This window comes from Lissotriton vulgaris, chromosome 3_1 (assembly GCF_964263255.1).
Source record: "Lissotriton vulgaris chromosome 3_1, aLisVul1.2, whole genome shotgun sequence".
NCBI lineage: Eukaryota > Metazoa > Chordata > Amphibia > Caudata > Salamandridae > Lissotriton > Lissotriton vulgaris.
In genome coordinates, this window is record NC_141689.1 from 1,247,242,550 (window position 1) to 1,247,265,940 (window position 23,391).

Below are 23,391 nucleotides of genomic sequence, written 5' to 3' on the forward strand. Positions count from 1 at the left end.
CCTATGAGTTGGGCAGCCCAAGGCCCCCGTGTGTGACGCCACCACTTGCCCAGCCGCAATATGTCCCCTGGTGCCCCGGAGGGGCCCAATTTCGCTGCAGCTCCCAACAGCCAGGCCAATGTGTGTCTCCTTCAGGGGCAGTACAGATATTACCCGCTCCTCGTTGCTTTAGTCAGTAGAGCTACGTGCTAAATTGCGGCCTGCTGCGCCACTCGCTCCCTCTCTGGTCCGGGTCCACCAGCCTTTGTTTCCCTGCGCCCCCACGCCTTATTGCAGGCCCGACGGGCCGTTTGTTCAGAGTGGAGGGAGTTCACCGGGGCCTCCGAGGCGCCCGCACACCCCCTTCTCCTACACAGGCCCGCAATGCCTGCCCCGCAGTCGGGCAATCGGGGGCTCCTCTCTTAGCCAGGGCACTTAATGGAGGATTGCAGCTTCTCACCGCAGCACGCAAGCAGGCTCTGGACAGGCGTCACCCCTCGGTGTGTGTATCTCTGTCGTTATGCCTAGTAGTAGTAATCAACCTGGAACAGATCCGATCGGTAGCTCTACAGGCGCCCAAATTCGTGCTTATCAGGCTACAGGATCTGCCAGGATAATGCAGGATAGTTCTATGGCATTGCGGAGCTCACTTAGCCCGCGGCCATCTTGGTGAGCCGGCAAGCTCCGCCCCCCATGTGGAATATTTTTATACACTTGCTTCAGTGGAGGTCTTTATTTGGAAAAGGTGAGGACAAAGAAAGATCAAGAAACCCATTTAGGTCAGTTTTTCAGTGAATTGCCTGCAAGAGTCATCTGTTTTCTTACTTATTTTGTTGAGTCCAGTTGGAGGTAATGGGGCTCCCTGGTAAATGAACAGTGTTGTGTGATACACTGGCCTCTTTTCAAGTTTTATGAAACCTCATAATCTTACCAGTAAGCCACACAACTAGGGCGAACAGTCTTGGCAATCTTTGTCATACCAGCCTCAATGCTACACGGAGTGATTTCAGCAAGTGAGCCCAACCAGGGGTCTTGAGAGAGAGAGGGGAGTCAGTCCGAAATGAAAACACATAACTTACGAACTGAAAGGTAAAAACCTTTCAAGTACAGAACCTGATAATCTCACAGAGCACCACAGTATCTACTTCTCCAACGATGGTGAGTGCAAAGGTTTTGATAAATAAAGGAAAGGATAATAACAAGCATGGAAGTGAGAATTTAAGAATGTGAAGAATAATTAGAAACATTGAAAACAAAAGTGCATTAAAAATGACTAAACCATTGCAACTGTGAAAAGCTTTTGGCAAATGTTCATGACAATGTGCACATTTCAAACCTTAATGTTCTGACTTGAGTAAATGTGGCTATAATTGTGTTAGTTTGTGTGTGCATGGAAGACTGTTTGTATGTTGCTCTGTCTGCTTATCACTGTGTTGTCAATGCGTGTATGTTTATCATAAGTCTGTTTCCATGTATGCATACACTTTACAAACGTGAATACTATTGGCTTTGACTATGCTAGTCTTTTGTTGCTTCTATGCCTAACATTGCTTACTTGTTCAAGAGGCCTTTGCAAGATAGTAGCTCGCCAATGGCAAAATACTGACTTGAAACTTGATATTCTTTTGAAAACATTTTCTGCACATTTGGGTTGTGAATTCAAGTGATAATAGAAATAAATACTTTAGTAAATATCATTCTCAATTTACTTAAGTAATGTAATTAGCCATCCTAGTGGAACCCATCTGAACTCTAGCAGCATCCTACTGAAGCTATCCGTGGACTAGACCACTCGCCACCTGTATGGACTAGACTGCTCTGCACCTGCATGGACTAGACCGCTTAGCACCTGCATGGACCCATGAGTTTATGTAGGCCTCAGATTGAGGTCCCTCTGGTACCCACAGAGCTGCAATAAGCTGTACACTGTTTCACAGGGCACCATCTGAGCCTCTTCAGAGACCGTGCTGATACCCTTCTGGCACACCTGAGCTCTTTTGAGGCATTCAACTGTAGCTGAAATTGTGCAGACCCCACTGAGCCCCCACATGCACTTATCTAACATTATGCAAACACACTTTGAGGCACATGTAAGAACACACGTAGGATTTGGTGGGTATCCCATCAACTTCAAAACGCAGACCTCGCACAAGGCCTCATTACGAGTTGCCTGGATTTTCGTAACAGCGTTACCACTTATTCTGGAATTGCGAGGTCCGAACTAACACTGCAGAACTGCAGCAACCGAGTCCTCTGAAATTCCTCTAATATGGAATTTACAGAACTCCCGGTATTGTTAACAATGGGGGTGCATAATTAACACCTACACCAAGGCACTCATCAAGGCAGTACTACTGCAGAACCTTTGGCACAAAACAGCCGCTGATCCAGGTGAGCACCTGCAAAAGCCCAAGTAAGCTTCTCAGGGAACACAATTGAGCTCCTAGAGGAATCTAACGATAACCTGTAGGCACCACAATGACCTCCTGCAGACTTCAGCTTTGACTGCACCGTCTTTCACCAATGCACAGATTCTGTTTTTCATCACTAAAATTCTCACATCTTTCTCATATCCTCTTCTGTTCCACATTTCGTCCATCATAATAGGTTTCCCTTCTCTACCCATGCTTTTTAGTTCTCGCCTGAGCCAGCGCTTGCGCTGCACTGGCGAGACTTTTAGTAAGGGGGCTTTAAAAAGCTGACCACACTCTTTTTGTGTGGCCTAAAGCGTGCGGTTACGCGCACGGTTACGCTTACAGGAGCCATCTGGCTTTTCTCTCTCGTCATGGCTCATAAGGCGCATCGCTCCCGGACACCCTTACAGCGCGCGCACATCGCACACCACTCGCCAGACGTGCCTCCTTGTTTTGAATGCTTCATGCTCATTTGCCCTCCTCAATTTACCATTGTTAATGTTATTAAAAAAAAATGGTTGTTGCAGGTCGTGTACAGCAGTGATTGCATTGGTGCAACCGTTAACAGCATTTTTAAATATATTTAAATTATCTGCAGACCTTTGCAAACTCACCCGCTTCTATAGTAACACAGGCGCACAGCGTCACCAATGGCGCCCGCCGCCCGTTTTTACCTCAACACGGCGCACACAGTCGCCAACGGTGCCCGCCACCCACTTCTTACCTCAACACTTAAGCGCACCACCACCAATGGTGCCCGCCGCCTGCTTTTACCTTAAAACGGCACACACCGTCACCAATGGTACCCACCACCCACTTTTTACCTCAACACCAGCATGCAACGTCACCAATAGTGCCCGGCGCCCGCCACAGGCTTTTACCTTAATATGGGTGCGCACTGTCACCAAATGCACCTGCCGCCCGCTTTTATCTCAACACGGGCGTGCACCATCACCCTATGGCGCCCGCCGCCTGATGAGAATAGAGATTTGGAAAAGCACACACTTTTGCGAGGCAGATTAGGTAGGTGTAGGTGAAGGATAGAGAAGAAAGCTCCAGAGAGACCGCAGCGCACGCTGCACAATAGAGAGAGGCGAGGGGTGAAGACCTAGGGCTTTAAGGTTGTGATACCCTTGCGTGCGAGTGCAACCTGCTCGTCAATTACTTTGGCCCTCATTTGCCCTCCTCAATTTACCAGTTGTTAATGTTATAAGAAAAACTGGTTGTGGCAGCTCGTGTACAGCAGTGATTGCATTGGTGCAACCGTAGGTGGAGTTTCTTCACTCTTTTCTCTGGATCTATTGAATTGGAAATGCTTTTTTTACCTCTGTCTTCATACACTTTCCTGGTGAGAGCTGCAGAAATGATCATATATGTGGTGATTACTACCCTGGTGTGAGTTTAAGAATGCTGTCGCCCGGGGCTCCTCTCTCTGCCCTGGTGAGAGCTGAGGAATGTCCTTAACAATGGTAGAGGGGGTGGTCTAGTCACTGACCTGGAATCTTCCCACACAAGGCTTCATTGACTGCCTTGTGGAGATTACCTGGCCTCATTCAGATATATTTACAGCCAGAGACATTCACAAAACTCGTAAAAATACACACATGTCAGCGAAAAAGAGAAATCTAAATTTGCAAATCCACAGATATTATAATAAAATATGCTTGCTCTTTTTAATTCCAAAAACCGCCGCCACTCCCTGTATTCAATGTTCAGAAATTCACGTGGTTGCAGCATTTCTGCTCTGAGCATTGCTGCTTCCAGTTTAATTAAATATTTTCCTTGGTATTTACTTATCATGACTTTCGTTTTTTTTTTAATATAGAGCATAATGTGTTCATCTGAAGAGAGCATTGTTTCCATCCACAGACGCACATTATCAGAACAAAATTTCGTAACACAGAAGATAAAATAACTCAACATGTAATAATCTAGCAATGCACAGTGCTGTCTTCTGAGTCACTTACACTGAGCACATCCACTGGGCGTCCTGGCACATTCACATAAAGGTCCCTTTGTGCAACGTTATCCTCAAAGAATGTTTCCAAATTTAGCAAGGTGCTTTTGCCAACATTTAACCCATTGAGTGGATTCAGTTATGTCACTTAAACCACCGCACATTGCATTTATATGTTTTAAATCACAGCTAATCACTGACAACAACTGGCACAACATCTTACCTGCTTACACAGCGCCGGGGGCATTGGCTCCAGGCATTGCAGCGAGCGCTGTGAGGGGAACAGCAGAGAACGTTTGCAGACCGGGAGCACCGGGAGAAATCTCCGACTACACTTCCCAGCAGCCCCTAGGGCGTCGCGCCTCCCACAAGCCACAAGAGCGCCCGGAGGCGCTACAAAGGGGAGAGAGCCCTCTCGCCCCGCGAGTCGCGCGCGGGAGAAGCCCGGGACAAGGGCGGGACAGTCCGAGACCGGACGAAGCTGGGCTGGCCACGGACTTTGATCCTTCGCATCCATCCAACCTACTGAACCTACTGAACTGTGAGTGACTATTCTATAGCCTGACAATGACTAGATTACGCTCCTCCAAAACGCCAACATCTGCTGGTTCGATTGAGAACTACATGGTTAAGGTTGTTAAAAAAATAGACTCTGAACGGCGTAAATCCATAGGTCGAGTTAGTCCACCTCCCTCACCTATAAGTAATTGCACCCCACCCGAGATAGTTGATTTACTGCCAGGGAATGTCCAATCGGTTCAATCGGGAGGGGACATTGATAGAACTGCACTAACACAACCAACACTGGAGGTGCTGGATAATTCTATTCCCTCTACATCACAAGACCCACCACAAACACAAATACAAACAATAATACCCCCAGTACCCCCACAAACGTCCTCACCTACGCGTAGAACCGTGAGGGCCTGTAGAAGGACACAGAACAAACGGGTAGTGTATCATAGAGTCAAGAAGATGGCCCCTTCTGTTGAAAAACCAAGGTCCATTCCTGACACTCATACAGAGGATGACATAGCTAACCTGAAGTCGAACCAACTTGATTCCTTGGTAAACATGTTCGCGCTTAAACTTGAGGACATGATTAGACCATTGGCTGAGAAAGTAGAGCAGGTCATTAAAGAAGTATCTAGATTGGGCACACTATTGACATCTCATGTGGCTGCACCACAAAACCCTAGTGTGCTTAGTAAGGGCCCTGTTGCCGCAAGTAAAGGGCAGGTGGCTAAACTAGATCAGGTTGCCAAGGAGGTGTCTAAATTAGGGGTTCTTTTATCTACTCATCTGACTTCAGCAAAATCAGTGAGGAACATTAGTACAGGTGATGTTGTGAACGAGGTGTCACCAAGCGCAAGCAGTGGGGGGGCAATACTCAATTACCAGCTGCTGAGCCTCCCATTCAGCCATTTATTCCGCCACTCACACTGCGAGTTAACACACAACCGAACACCACAGGAGTCCTTTCAGAGCGGAAGGTAGGAAAGCAAAAACCAATTGTTAATCTCCCCCCAGATTGTGCCCCATACACAGTAGTGTTAACTAATGTCCCTGGTGTAGATTCACATATGAATGATTCTAAAGGGGAAACCCGTGACTCTTTGAATCACAAAGTATTAGCCTGGTTAAGCAAATATTGCGGTTTCCCTGTCGCTTTTTCTAACGACATCATATCAACACGAAGAGTGGAGTGGTTGGGCAATTCAAGAAAGTCTACCAAGGGGGATTGTGTGATCATAAATTTCTAAGCATCCACAGCATGTAGCGACTGTTTTGCTAAGGGCTGGTTCTTTGCCATCAACAGAAAATTCTGTATGTGCACGCCCCCTTGGTTTCTTCTATAATCATTTAAATGACATCATTAAACCGCAAGTTGCCCAACATTATCCACCAATTTCGACTTTCATGCAGGGTATAGTGCCACATGTTTTTACAGGTCATCATAACCCAATGCCCCAAGATTCCTATTGTTATAACCTGTGTAGACCAAACTTTCCAGCTGACCAAATCCTGCCTTTATTCAATCGATTTGCACCCTTAACCTCTCTGGAGGAAAATGATTGACTGGTAAATCAATCACGGACTACCACACAAGTCTGTAGAATTATGACTTGGAACATTGCTGGAATAAGGGGCAAAGTGGGTAACGAAACCTGGATTGACTTTTTGAAAACTTTTGACATTGTGGCTCTACAGGAAACCTGGGACCGATCGAACAGCTTTTCCCTTGATGGATATAGACATTTCTGCATCCCCGCTACTGGCAGTTTGGCTGGAAGATCGAAAGGAGGATTATTAACTTTGTTTAAATTAGAGCTAAAAGGAGAACTGTCACAGCTTGATTCAGGTTGTGAAAATTGTTTAATTGTTGAAATTAATTTCCCAAATTCATCCAATATTTTATTTATACATTTTTATAATGCCAAAGCTACTGAGAGTACCAGACATAATCTGGACCAGATAGATACATTTTTGTCACTCTACAGAACTAAAGTAAATTGCTTTGAGATAATTCTACTTGGTGATTTTAATATCCATCCGTGTGATTACCCCTGTGTCAATTTAGTAGATGATGGCCCCCCCGGTTCCACAGTCTCACATTTTGAACACTCAAAAAGGGGGGAGGCTCTTGAAGAATTTTTGGCTGTGTGGAACCTATACGAATCAGGATGCGGGGAGGGTGACTTAATTGTCCCAACTTTCAAAGGCATAGGTAATGGCACAATTATTGATTTTATTTTCATGTCTTGTAAAATCTTAGGTAAAGTATTAAGGTATAGAACTGAGGTTTCAGTCTTTAGCGACCATAACCCAGTTCTAATGGAGGTTTTTTTCTCAGGATCTGTTACCTTTTGAAACAGCGTCTCACAAAGGAGGCCAGCGAGTGATTCCGATAGATCAAGGACGCAGACTAAAATGGGAGAATATAGAACCAGAGCCATTTTACAGGATGTTTTGAACAGGGTGGAGGATGATGTAGCTATGTGTTTAGACCCACAGGCTGCTATCGAGCAAGTAGTTAGTGCATTTGCCAGTATTCAAAGGCACATGCTGATTTGTTAAAAGACCTAAAGTCTAACAGAAAAGACCGCGCACTAATAGCCAAGCTGAGAGCAAACTACAAAAAGGTTATACAGACCAGGAAGAACGCTGTGAAAGATCATGCTTGGTCACAGCTACTTGATCCAGAGGTTTTAAAAAATAGTAGCCAATTCTGGAAAGTGGTAAGTCACCCCTTATTCTCACCGGCAGAGAACTGCCCTCTTGAGTCCAACATTGCTGATGAGGCTTGGATTATGCATTTTAGTAACATATACTCTTCTAGTACCGCTCCTCAAGAGTCGTTAAACATGACAACCGAGAGAGATGAGGGTATTTGTATTTCTTTCGAAGTCTCAGATGTGGAAAAGGCAATAAACCAGACCTTGAAAAATAAGGCACTGAAGGGGTCCCCGCTGATATTTTTAAGTGTGCTTCAAAATTATGGTCAGAGATTCTGTGTAAGGTCTTTAATAAACTAAACCATAATAACATCCCAGCATCCTGGAAAGAGTCCATTATTGTCCCAGTTTTTAAGAAGGGTAATCGGTCAGATCCAGCCTGTTATCGACCGATTTCCCTAATAGATTTGTCAGTTAAAATCCTGGGACGGGTCATCCTTTTTAAATTACAGGATTGGCTTGAAGAGAAAGGGATTCTGTCAAATGTCCAATACGGTTTTAGATCCAAAAGAAGTACTGTGGATCAGTGTCTTAACTTACAATTGTTAGTGGACAAATATACCGTTGCCAAGGATGGGTTACTATATCTGGGGTTTATGGACCTTTCGTCGGCTTTCGACCTTGTAAACCGATCGAAACTGTGGAAGATTTTAATCGGATTGGGTCTCGATCCAATCTTGGTAAATTTCTTGGCAGACTTACATACTGGCCTGCGAGCCTCTGTCAGAGTGAACTCAGCGGGACATTGTTCTAGCCATTTCAACCCAGAAAGGGGGGTCAGACAGGGGTGCATTATGGCCCCTCTCTTGTTTACAGTCTATATAAACGCTCTTGAACCTGTACTCAGGGAGGCCATGGCAGACATACCGCATATAGGAGATCTGGGTATACCAGTTCTCCTGTATGCGGATGACGCTGTGCTTCTATCACGAACTGGGGTGGGGCTTCAACGATTGTTGGACGCATTCGGTCGTTTTATGAACTCCCTAGATCTTAAAATAAATGTAAAAAAATCACAAATAATGATAGCTGGGAGAGGATCTCGAAAGAAAAATATAAAAACGTTTTTCTGTCGCAATGAGGAACTTAGCAGAGTCCCCACCTTTCCGTATTTGGGTATTATTTTTGAGGAGAGGGGGAAATGGGGCCCACAGATTAAAGCAAGAAATATTGCTTTTGCTAGAACCTCTACGGCAATCATGGCCTTTAGCAAAAAACTTGGGGCTAGGCCCATATCAGCTCTATTAAACATCTACAAAGCTAAGTGCTTGGCAGTAGCCACGTATGGCTGCTCACTTTGGGGACACAGTACCACGGACTGCTTGCAAATCACCGAAAATAAATTCATGAGATCAATCTTATTGGTGCCGCAGTCAACCCCTTATTTTGCAGTGCATTCAGAGTTGGGTGTTGGTTTTATCACAGACATGTTGAAGGTAGCCCCACTAATAACTTGGCTGAAGACTTGGTTGAACGATGAACTCTCCCTGAATCATGCCATTCTTAAGGATTGTCTTAGTTTAGACAACCTAAATAAAATTAAGTGGTTATCCTACGTCAAACAGGGTTTTCAGAAAATTGGAAGACCTGAGCTTTTTCACTCCCCAGAAAGTGTAACTCGTAGGGACATAGCATTTACGAAGGGGACTATGTTACAGATGCTATCTCTCGACAGGGAGGAAAGGGAGCTCAGAAAAACCACTGTTAGATCCTTCATTATGGTTGCTAATTCCCCTGGTCCTGAACTTTACTTGGTTTTAGTGAATCGACCCTATCATAGGTTCCTTTTAACGCGTTTTCGTTTAAATTTGATCTATTTAACATTGGGTCAACTCACGGAATGGAACACTTCTGATCAGGCACCGCCGTGTTCCTGCGATAATTTTTCAAAGCAGGACACAATGCATTTTGTAATGTTCTGTGGCCATTATATGGCCGCAAGGAGGAAGTTTCTTGTGCCTATCCTTAAGGAGGCAGGCTTCATTCAAGTGAGGCCCGCACTCCTATACCTGCAACTACTAGACAGTCCGAGGGTTATTTCTCATGTCGCTAGTTTTTTGGTGGGGGCAGCTCGGGAGAGAAATAAGAAAATGAAACTTCGTGCTTAAATGTACTCCTATAAAAATGCACTTTCTGTATATATTGTCTTTTTAAACAAATGACCTATCATGGCAGCTACCATTCTGTGAACTGATCGTTTTTAATGTTTTTTGAACTTTTAACGTTTTTTTAAAATTTGGCTGGTTTTTTAAGATATTTAAAATGTGTGATTGTAATTGATTGTATTTTGTTCATCATTGTCTTTTTATGATATTGAATTATCGAATAAAGTATTTTGACTGACTGACTGACACTGATAAATAAAACTGAAAGACCTTTTACAACAAGCATTGGCATAGCCAATAGGTCTCGCCTTTGGGACCTTATAAGTGTTTAGTTATCCAGCACAATATACTTGGTGCAACAACATCAACTGTTGCATGGCTAAACACTTATAAGGTCCCAAAAGCGAGACCTATTGGCTATGCCAATGCTTGTTTCCATTTGTCTTGTACATATTTCTGTTCATTCTTGTCTGCTTTATCCAGTCAATAGTTCTACTTTAGTTGGTATTTTTACTGCTTTTTTTTATATAGCCCCCCCCCTACAATTAGGACACTTTTGTCAACCTTTATTTATTCTCTCTCCCCGATCTCTTCTTTGCTTTCCTTTACATTCTTACCTTTTTGCTTCTATCTTTTTTTCCTCCTTCTCTACCTTTATCTTTAATCCTTTCTCATGGTTTTACATGCCCCTTTCACCATTCTAATCTCTTTGGTATTTTTCTATATTTCTGAGTGTCTCCCTTTCTCAATCCGAGGTAGTTCTTTTTGTTTTTTTTCTCATAGTGTTCCTTATTTATAAGTTTATTCTCCTTTACTTATCTCCTGTTTTACCTCTCTCCCTTTGTTTAAAATACTTTTTCCAACCCTTCTTTTTCACTGTTTCTCTTCATCTGTTGTCTCTTGTACTCTCTCCTAATCAGACTCTCCGCGTCCTTTTACGTTGCTTCTTCCATCTCTTGTTTTTTCCCTTTTACGTGCCTCATTGTCTCTATGATCAGCAAAGAAGCGAGTGATTGAATAAGGCTTAAAGGGAGAGTAAAAATTGCATTCTTTACACATCGCTGGGATTTCCTTATGTCTATGCTCAAACTCGTTACTCAAAAAAAGAAATGAGCCGACCTTGGTCACAGTGATGATGATGATGTTGAGGTTGGAACCCCAAAGTGTGGTCACAGTTTTTCTTTCAATGGCCATTTGTAATTGGTGCTTCTTCTGATGAACAAACGACTGGTTGTTGTTGCTAGTTTTCTTTTATGCCACACCTCCACAGGCTCTTCCTGAGGCATTTCTGTCTTCTGAGGACACTTCCATCATCTCCTGGCGCCTTCCACAAGGCTTTATGGACCAGACAGAGAGAGATCCAAGTGGCCCATGCCAGTACAAATTCATGGAGTGAAATACTTTCTGGCCCATACTTACACCAAGTTTGAAAAGGGAAATGATGTATTCCATGGTTCTAGCTCTTGGATCGGTTTCAGGCAGTTGCTAATCTTTGCATATCACTACCCCATGTGGTGCTTTGGTTTCAGCTGCAAGGAGGGATGAGGTTTAGAGCTACCAGTCAGGGGTACCAAAAACAAACTAAAATAGATGTTGTTTATCTAGCTAGTATACAGACTTGCTGTGCAGCAAGTCTGTATACCTAGATACACAGCATCTATTTTAGTTATGCACCCTATGTGTTCACGAGCAAGGGACACTTTTGCTGCTGCACCAGATTGATTGTAACAATTGTTGACTAGGACTCAAAACTGTTTCTTTTGGAGTGCCCTTAGGCAGTTATAACCTTTTGACATACTAAAACAAAGGCGCAAAATAGGTGCAGGTTTCTTTACTCAGTTACAGCTCAACCTGCTGGGGATAAAACGTCTAAGAAAGGATGGAGCAGGAAGGGGCAAGGACTATTCCTACACTTAAGAGGGACCCTCTGTCTCCTGTCTTGCCGACCCAAGGGTATGATCCATTGCAGAGGACCTCAGGAATTCTATAGGGGAGCCATGCGTGCATGGTACTGGCTAGCATGCTCTCTCTAATCCCTCCAACTTGCCTTTTAGGTACCACTTAGACTCAGGAGTTCCAAAATGGATTACTAGGTTCTAACACTCGAACATAGCACATGCGCTCAGGCTCATCCGACTAAATATTAAGCATACATTCAACATCCATGTCCAAATGGATGGGCACAGGACCCAGTTGGAGGGGATTGGCAGACAGAAGAGAAATCAACGGGCAACCCTCTTAATGAAGGAAATTGATAATAATGCTGGTCCTTCTGTCAGTTCACCACAGTCCAAAGAACTGACATTAGTCCTACTCAGTGAAGTGGGCTGCTGACTATGTGTCCCTCCATACAACAGATGCCAGCTCTCGGTTCCATTATGTGTCACAAAGGGCAGTCGGGGTCTCATTATGATGTGAGTCGGAAATCTTTCCGACTCACATTGTAGGTTTCACTTTCGACCGCTGCATTACAATGCCGGTGGTCGAAAGTGAAACCGGACGGTCATTCCGGCTGGAGGAGCCCGTCGGAACCTGCACGTAATCCCTATTGGATGGCATTTCCGCTGTCGGGATTATGATGTCTGTTTCTGACAGGGTTTCCATTCCGGGCTTTCTGCCACGGAAAGCCTGTCGGAAAGCAATTTTGGGGCCCCTAGCAGTTCCCCCTTTTTCCTGCAGCCTCCGGTTGGTGGCCGAGGAAATCCCTGCACCATGTGGCAGGCACACGGTGCAGGGATTAGCCTAAACTCCCATTTCTCTATGGGAGCTTGTTCTACGGCCGGTTTATGGCCGCAGCACAAGCGTAGCACAAGCTCCCATACGGAAATGGGAGTATGTGTTCGCACCATGTGCGGTCGCATCATAATAAGGTATGGGGAACCGCCGCCCAATGGTCGGGCGGTTCCCATACGTATACGGTGCCGTCCGCTCGGCATCGTAATAAGGCCATCAGTCTTCAAGCATGATGATTTTTGTGCTAACCCCAACAAATAACCAGTGATTTGTTTTGAGGGTGACTCAGTAAAGGGGTGCACACATTCCTAAGCCATGCTGGAGACCTTTTCCAACCCAACAGTATTCATTTAGAGGTGTGAGCAGCAAGTATCTTAACATTCACACCTTAAAAGTTGCAATAATTGCTGCAGCTGGAGCTCATGGAAGGTAAGAAGTGAATTATCCTTAAGCAAATGGTTTATTCTAGTGAACTTCAGAGAATGCCTGGGTTTCTAAAAAAAAAAAAAGAAGCATACAACCGTTTTGTGCTGTTTCATGACTTTTAAACCACATTGTAGATTTATAAAAACAATATTATTTTAGGACTATAAGTACTCAGTGATACACAGCAAGCTCCAGAAATTTAACTCCTTCCTGCTTGGTGCTCCTTCCCAATCTACAAAAGCTTAGACAATGTTGAACCAGTGCTCTCAAAAAGGACTTGATCAAAAGACAGTATATAACTATCCGAGCAAAAATTGTGAAGACCACTAAGGTATTGTGTACTTGGTATGTGTGTGCCGATCTTGGTAGCTCTAGTGTCTATGTGGAAAGTAATGTCGGTGTTTTTTATATGTACAGCGCTGGGGTGGCAGTTGACGGCACAGGCTGAGCTGTGAACACGTAGGGGCCAGATGTACAACCATTCCATTTTGCGTGTTGCAAAAAAGTTTAATTTTTTTCCTTTTTTTCTTCATCTTCATCGGAATGTACTAATATGGCTTAGACACACTTGGTGATTACCAATGACATCGCAAATGACCTGCCTCATCAATATTCATGGGGCTGGTCTCAATTTGCAACCCTTTGGGAATGGGCAGGAACACATGGATACTGGGGAATGCAGACCAACATGTCTGTATTTGCTTTTTACATAAAGCAAAACATTTTTTTCAAATGTATTCTGTTTTCCTTAAAGGAAAACGGAATCCGTATAAAAGTAAAAAATGGAAAATGTTCCTTTTCATTTTTAGGTCAAGCTTGGGCAGCACATGCGTTATTGGAGTATGGACGTGAAGCTCCGCCCATATTTTTCATTGGCTTGTGTCATTGTCCTTTGTAAATGCTGCCTTCTGATTCGTTAATAGGCTTGCTAGTCCCTTCTTCGTACCGCCTTGTCTTCATTTGTATCCTCCCGTGAGGACTGGCCATTTTACTTCTGTTGTTACACAGCATGTCTTATTTAGTCTGCAAGCACTATTTTCTTTAATGAGTTTCTCCTACTGCAGGCACGACATGCTTTATTGCAACATTCAGCACGCCATGTGCGCCTTCACTTTCCGAGCAGCTCAGGATAATGGCGGCTGCTTCTTTGAAATTAAATAGGTCTTGCATTTTCGAGAGTTTGAGCTATTAGCATTGTGAATGACAATGCATTTTATTTGTGTTAATTATCAAAACAGGTAAATAAAAGCCATAGTCATTTACAATGGCAATAGCTTACACTCTTGCAAATGCTTGTTTAAGGGCAGGCAGTGGCCCGTGGGACCACTGCCTGCTCTTAAAATATTTTTTGCATACATTTACAAAGGGTAGTGGGGACCCCTTCCCATTTGTGACTGGCTTACCACCAAATTGAAGTAGGTGGTAATTGCAATTGTTTTGCGACTGCATTTGCGTTTGCGAGACAATCACACATATCAGTGTGACTGGCTATTAGGGAGGGATGCCTTTGGCACACCCCTTCCTAATAGCGACTCGCAAACTATTTTGTGAGTCGGTAATAGGTTACTGACTTGCAAAATAGGGTTTGTACATACTACAACCCTTTTAAACAGTCTCAAACTGCACGATTTTCTGTTTGCAACAGCTAAAAATGGTTGCACATCTGGCCCCTACTGTTTATGGGACTCGCAAGTACCTGCATACTTGCTGAATAAAGAAACCTACATTCAGCCTGACTGTACCTTGCTTCTTTTTAATGAGTAAGGTCTGTGCAGCACTGTTGTAGTAATCACTGCTGAGACCTTGGCCAAACGTATTAACAGTCGCCTTTTTATAAATGAATGTGGCATGCACACGTCTTTGCCTTACACGACTCAGCAAACATTTTACATCTGCCACGCTAGTAATCTGCCCAGATCATCGGTGTTGGCTTTTTCAGCTCCTTTCTCCACTTGAATGCTGGGATAAATAGAGGTATATAACTGTCAGGCTTGTTCTTCATTCTGCTTAATATCTGCCCATTGCAGTGACGGTGCCATCATAGTTAAAAAAAAAAAAGTAACACATGAATAGTTATGATTTTAAATGCTACAAAGTGATTTTATTTTTTGTCTTGAAGGATTTCTGTCTGTAAATGCTGATAATTTATTGAGGGTGGAAGAAAAGACGAGGGACAATTATTTGCCAGAAGGAATAGAACGCAGCACGAGTCCGTATTTGGGTAGGTTAGAAATGCCTCTGGAAAGTTGCATTGCTGAGACTGCCAATTCATTGCTCTTTCTCAGGAGGGATATGTTGCTCATGTTGTTGAATTTTTAGGTTTATAAACATTTACAGTACATTTCTCAAGACCAGAGAAGGATGAAGACATGGAAGTAGCAAGAAAAATAAAATAATATCCCCACACTTAAAACTGTATGCCAAAATGCACAGAGCGAGTGTTTGAGGCATATAATCTGGTACATCGTTGTGGTTGTTGCACCAAGGGAATTCTGCAAAAAAAAGTGAACAAATTAGGCATTTTATACCTCAGTTCTCAAAGAATTTGGTCTAAACGCAGAGGCTTTCTAGGTAGTTCTGTACCGGCATTTTATGAACAAATGAAATTCATCATGAGCTGGATACTGAGGACATCCATCTTTCTCACTTTCCATTCCTTTTGTACTCTCTTGTTCCCCCACCGCACTGCTAGGCATTTTTCTGAGTGTTTGTTTCCATGATAGTTATGAGTTTCTGTTTGGTGTCCAACATTTTCAATCAAACAATGGATCCATACATTCAAATTGTATTTTGTTGCGTAGAGGTACTGAGTGGCAAACATCCCCCACTCACCTGCTTAAGTGGGGAATTCAAGACACCCCTGGATTAAGAAGACACAATTCGTCCCTCGCCATCGGAATTGCTTTACCCTAAATGCAGAAATTAAGTGATGCTTTCAGATATCGTCGGTTTTGAAAATACACCTTGCAGTGTTTGGTGTTAAAAAAGGTGGCTTGAACATAGAAGTTTGCCCCAGTTAGTAGCTCGATTCCGCCCATCGACCCCAAGCAACAGATCTGACATTTCAGCAAGAATTGTACAGAATACCTTTCAAATGAAACATGCTCGCAAAGCTTTCAGCAGGACCTCTTTGCAGCTAGGCAATCCTTTCTGGACCTGTCAGACTGAAGAGCTTTAGGTGTCAACCACCCGGGAACCCATCTGAGCTTAGGGAAGCTGTCCAGGTAGCATGAGATCTATCATTCTCTGGCAGCAAAAACTTCAGGTCAGCGTGCCGTTTTCAATGGTTCTTGCGGCAAGCGTGGCATTAGAACTCATAAAGGCTTCACAAACAATGTGTATTGTACAGAGATCACATCTTACAATTGACAAAGGCTGTGGTAGATATATGCACAATATTATTCACAGTATCTTAATATCCATTCTTACTGTTTAATCCTAAAATACTGATAGCATGCCCAAACTCCCTTTCTCCCTGACCACTTGCAACAAGTCAGACATTACAACTACAATCCTACAGAATGGCTTTCCAGTTAAAGCAACTGGAAGAAATGTGCACACAGCCTGCAGCAGTGTTTTTCATATGGTTGGTCAGTGCTTTCTCGAGTTGTAAAAGAAGGCTTGGAGTCTGGCCAAATGAAAAACCCATATTGAAGAAGAAATGGATCACTAGGGACTAATTTCAAGGAGTATTATTTGTAGTGCATAGCAGATTACACAACACCGTGCCAATATCTTATCTGAAACAAGGTATTAACCTCTCCTTATGTAGATAGGATTTGAGCGCACTGCAAAAGGCAGTATCAAAAAGCTTTTTTTACATATATAAGATAAATAAACCATGCTTTTTGTCCTCGTGTTTACTCAAGACAGATTGCAATAACAGCGACTCAAAATGTGTATAAACATAAAAAACAAGCAAACAAAAAAACACATTTATGACCTGGGTATCCTATTTAATCTTTGTCCACAGCATGACTTTCATTTAGTGTGAAAGGACCTACTTGTACTGATGTCAACATTCTTTCGCCCTTGTATATAAATTATAAGGTAATCTTTGGGGCTGAACCTGGAACAAATGAATTGTAATAGAATTAATACATTTGTATTATTAATTGGAGTGGTCAGTAGGTGCGTACTATCTGAGCTACTTAAATGGTAGGTAAGGTAATAATTCCTGAAAAGAACCTTCGCCAGCCCACCGTAAACTGCATGGTGCTGAAGTGCCAACAGCCAGCGAAATACAGAGAACTATTTACAGGCTCAAATCAAGCTGTAAAATGAGAAATGTAGAAAATAGTTTTAGATACATTTGTGCAGGGTGCCCATATTATTTGGTGATATCAAGAGTAATACTGTATCACTGGTGTGGGCAGGATCTGTTAATGGTAAAAGACCATTTGCAATGTTTGCTGATCAGCTCAATAAAAATTCTCAAGTTTGTGTGAATTTAACATGGTTATTGCACTGACTCAACGGTGCACATAGGGTTGTAGGCTCAGTAATAAGTGTGAGCTATCAGGACTCCGATAAGCATTTGAACATGAAATGAACATTTGTAATCTGAATTGGTGGGTAGGGAGCTCATATAAAAGAAGGTTCCCATAGTTGTCCAAAACAATTGAAGGGAGTGTGTATCAGGGCAAACACAAGGAGAGTATGGATGGAACACTGAAACTTTTCATATACTCGCCCCCAGTCACTATTAGATCTGGGTTGAATACATCATTGCTCTTTAGCTCACTTTGCCACCCCAGTTCAGACCCAGCCATATGCAAATCAGTTTTGACCTTGTTCCTCATCAACAATCCAGCCCGAACTGCCACAACAGGTCATCCCTGTACAGGAAACAAGCATCCTGGGACTGGTTTCGGGGTAACACCCCTTATCAGCCATGTTAGCTTGAATCTAGAGGCAAAGTGAGCAAGGGACCCGCATCTGGGCATACCTTGCCAACTTAGGGCGAACAAAGCAAACACAAGGAGATGTGTCTGCTGTGTGTATCAGGACACCTGCTCCAAGCTCTCAGGTAGAGAGAGGCCGATTGCCTTCACTAATGAATGGGTGGTCAGACAATGTTGCTTCCAAGAAAATCAACATCCCAGGGCAGACAGTCTCTGTCAGACGCAAAGCGATTTACAAGCATGCATCATCATCTAATCATTTAAAAATGTCTGACTGATCCACAAAATGAGGTCAAATGGATAAAGAATTTAATACACTATGGGCAAACTAATAGTGCCTCTGCTCAAAGCATCTGATAACTTGAGGCCTGATTATGATGGCGGTCGGTCAGACCGCCATCGCACAGGGTAGGAGACCGTCCGACAATGAGTCAGCAGTCCCACCCACCCAGTGTGGATATGACCCCCTGAACGGTAATCAGAAAGTGGTTTTTACTGCTGTGGCATGGCTGCGGCCCAAGAAAAGAGCTGCAGCACAAACCGCAATAATATCAAGCACTTAGTAGACAATCATGCACTTTGTGCCAGGCACCATGTGGTGCCTGGCACTCGGTGCATGGATGTGTGGGGGGCACTACATGTGCCACTCAGGCCACTTAGCAGTGGCCCACGGGGGCTCTCTTGGGGCCCCCCAAGTCAGTTTCTGTCTGCCTTTACATGGCGCTGGGACCACCATGCAAAGGGAGTCGGAAAGGGACATCCTAATCCCTACGGCGTTGCCTGTGCAAGCACCGCCTCAATTATAGGGATAGGATTCCGACCACCGCCTGATGGGATCTTGGATCCTGTCAGAGGTAGCGGTCTCTCCTCCCAATCTATGCGCTCCGACCACCGGTATTGTAATCCAGAGGTCGGGCTGGTGGCCTGGATGTCAAGCGGCTTCTGTGGCGGTCTGCTCACCATCGTAATGAGGCCCTAAATTATGATTCTATTTTATCAGCTGTGTTCACAAAGGTTTAAGACATAATTATATAAAATAAAAGCACAATAACATTTTAGGTAATGGATCAGCCGCAAAAGTTTTATTTTATGATCGTACGAGGGTTATTTTATGATGGTCAGCAATATGATGGTCAAGGATTATGGGGAGTGGACACATGCACAATGAAATATAATTGCCATATATTCGTGCACATTATGACAGAAAGGAAGCCCATTTACATGAGTAACAATTAGTCTGTTATTGCACCACCATGTATAGCCAGGGTACCAACAGTCTATGATTCTCTCATAGTTACGTCTTAGTCAGATGCTTATAATACATCAATAGCAATTCTTGCATAAAGAGTAAAGCAGATTAGTCGCTAATAATGTTGTACCACTCTTCCATGTCATTAAGTTTCATTTCTATTGAATTGCAGCAGAAGATCAATTTTCATTCCATCTTCTGTAAGATCTGTTGTAAGTCTCCTCCTGTCTGTTATTTTATCACCAGCTCAATCACTTGCCACCATAATGTTCTCTTCTGTGAGTTTCTTTTGTACAAAGTGTGCTACCAGTGGTGCAAGGTATATAAAGTATTGTTATAGGATAAACAAAGCTGCTGAAGTAACAATGAAGTATTATATATCCGAGCCCAGTTTTGATATGAAGATTATGTATATGATTAGTACTAGCTGGGAAGTACAAGTAATTTAAAAATTGTTGCCCTCTTTGAAGGTTTTTATTCATTGTATAGCTGTAAAACTGCGCTCAAATTGAACTCAAAAGCAAATTTCTTTTTATCAGATGTTTAACGTTTCAAACAACATAAAGCCTCCTAATGTGTTCTTTTTTTATCATATATAATTGTAACCATGGCATTATGTAACTCTACTTTTAAATATAGGTACTAGGCATAATGGTTTAATTCAGGCGTTTGTTTTGGTGAGTAGTGAAATTATAGAGCCACTGAACACATTTAAAACATTCTTGTTCATGCTTCACATGTTGTGGTTATTCCATTGAAGAACCTGCACATCTACTATGTACTTGTGTTGGGTTGCTTAACTCTCGCAATATTAGTCGTGGACTCTAACAACCCGTGAGGCTGTTTATGCTTGTTTTTTGTAAACTTCCCACCCAGTACACATCTCACGTTCTGCTTTCAACATTGAAATGGTACGAATATTGAAAGCGTAATTCCTAAAATGCAGGCAAGTAGAACGTGTTGACCTGTTAGACCTAAAAGTCTGTGTAGAAGGAGAGTAAACAAGAATTACGTTTATTCTCCTGACCTGCAAATCATATTTTATTTCCTCGAATTACCAGTAAGCATCTACCTCACTGCCAACATTTCTATCCTGTTTTCAGTCTACTTGGTTAGAATACAACTCTATTGGGTGGTAAACATATCCTTCTTGATTGCAAGCTTAGACAAATCTCCTTCACTAAAGAGCTGAACGAAACTACAGACAACATAACGGTAGGCAAATGTAGGCAATGTGAAGTCACTGCTTAACACTATCTGCGGTTTGTATCCACATCTCAAGGTTTTGTCAAATATGAATAGCTGAAAGGAATTTTGTGTCAGCCAGTTAGAAGTGCTGGGGGATGTGTCTGTGGCATTTGTAGGGGGAGTCTGCCCATTTTGCCTATGAGCAAAATATCCCACCTCCTCCTAAAGACTCCTATACCTCCTCCTATGTACAGGATACCCAGTGCTTTGTTTGTAAACGGAGAAGCTGGTGGGATCGATTGGAAAAGTTGCCCAATACCACCTCAAACATTTTTTATTGACCAGCAGACACTCCCTGCCCATGTATACCCCTCTTGCAGATTCCTGCTTTCTTACTTTGTCACAATCTTTCCGTCTTTTTCTGCCTTCTACTTTCCTCCTTGTGTGTTTTTCTCTCTTGCTCTGTGTCATTCTGATGAGGAAAAATAAGTGCCAGTTATCAACAAGCACTGGCGTTGCCAATAGGTCTCGCAGTAGGAAAGTTGGAGCTATTGGTTTTGTAAATTACATTTTATATTTATGTTTTGTGATTTACAATGCCAATACTTTTAACTTTAGCAAATGTGACACTTTTAGCATTTGTAATGCCACATGTTTTGTATTGATGTGACCTAGATGTATTGATATTACAAATAACAATGGCTTTTAATTTTTTTAATTATTGAAGGGTGTTTGTTTTATTGCCCATCCTGCTATGATGTTTGTTTCATTGCCCACCCTGCTCCCTAATAAACAGCCTTTTTACACCCTTCTAGAAGGGGAGAAAGTAAACTGAGATGGGCGGGAGAGAGAGATAGGGAAGGAGTGCAAGAGAGAAGTATAATGAAGTGTGAGGGTGATGAGGAAAGGTGATGAGTGCAAAAAAGTATGAGCGAGACACGAAGATATAAAAGACGAGAGGGTGTGTTAGTGAGAGATAAAAACGGGAGGAAGGGAGTCTGTAGACAGATGCGGGCAGCATGGAAGACGGGGGATGCAGCGAAGCAGAGAGGATAGAGAGGAAGGCACAGTGATGGAGAATCGGAGAGCATGGAAGTGAGGAGTGTGGGCGGAGAGAAGGGGAGAGAAGTAGAGAGAGAGATAGAGAAAGCAAAGGAGACAGAGAGAGAGGGAGAGCGAGAGAAGGAGAGAGGGAGAGAGAAGGGAAAAAGTGGAGCGAGGGAGAGAGGAGAGAAAGGGGAAAAGGATGGATCGGAGAAATAGAGAAAGAAGGAGAGAAGAGAAGAGGATGAGAGAGAAGTGCAGAGAGGGAGACAGGAGAGAAGGGGATAGAGGGAAGGGGATAGAGGGAAGGAGAGAGAGAGAAAGAGAGAGAGAGAGAATAGGAGAGAGGAGAGAAGGAGAGGGGGAGAGGGAGATAAGGAGAGCAGTGAAGAGAAGGATACACCCTGAGTTAGAAGGAGAGGGGAGGGGTGCTACAGAAAGAAGTCTTCCAAGTTCTGTTCATATTAGAGGTCCTACTGGGACATGCCAAGAACATAGAAGTAGGACTAATATTTTGTAGCGACGGTGGGACACCGTGAATTGACTTGACAGGACTCACCAACATATAAAACACATGGCAATGTGTCACTAGGAGGAAATTAAATGCAGCTTTGACACATTATCATTTGTGTTACTGAAACTGCTTTCTGGTCCGGATTCCATACCAATCCCGCACCGCTACATAAGGATATGTATCACCTTTTGTGTGTTTCACTTTCACCAAAAATGCCAAATATTTTCCAGGGCAGTCGTTGACTATTCGGGGCTCTCCTGGTAAACCCGGGACGTTTGCAGCGCTATATAATCCCTGTTCATTCATTGTCCAGGCTCTTACCACCAATTAATGTTGGCGTCACTTGTTCCCACAACTAACATCTCGTCACAAACCTTACGCATTCTTTGGTTTGTATTTTGGTGTGAGACGAGACGCCGTGGTATAAACTATATGTTGTGATAATTTTTGGGGGCCAACAAAGGGCAGTATTGTTTAATTAAATGTCAACGCGAAATGTCGAAACAGGTTCAGATTATCAAGATTGAGAACAGTGGTACAGATTGTTAGGTTTTGGGGCCACGAGTTTTGAGGGGCTAGCGCTGTACCTGCCGTTTAAGATCCTATTGTAGGCGTTGCGTACATTCCACTCAGCATTTGGCCTTATAATCTTTATGGCATTGCAGCCCGGGGTACAGAGGAAAGGTAAACAGTCACACCTACCCCACAGCCGCGCTTTCCTCTGCGGTGTCAGTGACAAAGGTACAGCAGGGGGAGACACATACGCAAGAGGAGAGGCAGGGGGTGCCCAGTCCCGCGAGCCCCCACCTCTATCCCCTCTCAGAGAAAGCTTTGTAAACACAAAGTACTGTGTGATATGCAGAGCCCCCCAGGGCGCAAACAAAGAGGCAGAAGGGGGCCATTTGAAGCGATAAAGGGATAAATATTCAAGGAGAGGCAGGATGAAGTGGAGGGAAAAGTTTGAACTGTTAAGAGGATTAAAAGCGGCCTCCTCTCTCTCATCCGAGCCCCACCTCCCCTCCAGAGAAAACAAACCTTCAAAAGAGCTCTGAGCCTGCTCGGCGGACCTCTTAAAATGGGCGGGAGACCTGGCCAGATAAAGGAAAGCACACACAGATGAGATATTAGGGGGGGGGGGGCAAGAGAGGGAGGGCTGGGTGCTGGGAGGAGACGCGTGTGGGTCAGAAGGTGAGGAAGAAACAGGAGAGGGAAGGTGAGCAAATGGCTCAGATATATTATAGAAAAGCTTGAGATGGTGAGAAAAGAGGCAGACCAGTAAGTGTGTGAGAGCCCGGGCTCACGTATGCCAGAAATCAGGGGGAAAAAGGGGTCACTCCAAGCAGGGGCAAGGATGGGAAATATGTAAAAAAAAAAAATAATAATAATAAAAAAAAAAACGGGAGATGGTGCTAAGGAGCACACGTATGACAGTTACTAGAAAAAATGGAAAGGGCTGAGAATCAAATAGTTCTGAGCTCAGAAAGAAAATAGAAAATGGGAAGGGGGGAGAACTAGATATGAGAGAAAATGTTGAGAAAAGAGAGGGGACCAACAGATACAGAAAGAAAGTTACAGTGATTTGAACCGTTTTCTAGCGCACACCACACTTCAGTTCACTCGTGACGCTTTATTTGCAGACTTT

General features: G+C 43.5%; 1 protein-coding gene across 3 annotated transcripts in view; it reads left to right on the top strand.

Annotated features, from left to right (window-relative positions):
• Positions 1-23,391, top strand: part of LOC147727739 (zinc finger protein 10-like) — a 230,460-nt gene that overhangs the window by 128,720 nt on the left and 78,349 nt on the right. The window contains exon 5 of one of the 3 annotated variants that reach the window (XM_086961739.1): positions 14,970-15,071. The exons of the other annotated variants lie outside the window; for them this stretch is intronic. Within the exon in view, the coding sequence (XP_086817865.1) occupies positions 14,970-15,071 (102 nt within the window). The remainder of the gene's footprint in view (positions 1-14,969; positions 15,072-23,391) is intronic. 3 annotated transcript variants of the gene reach the window in all.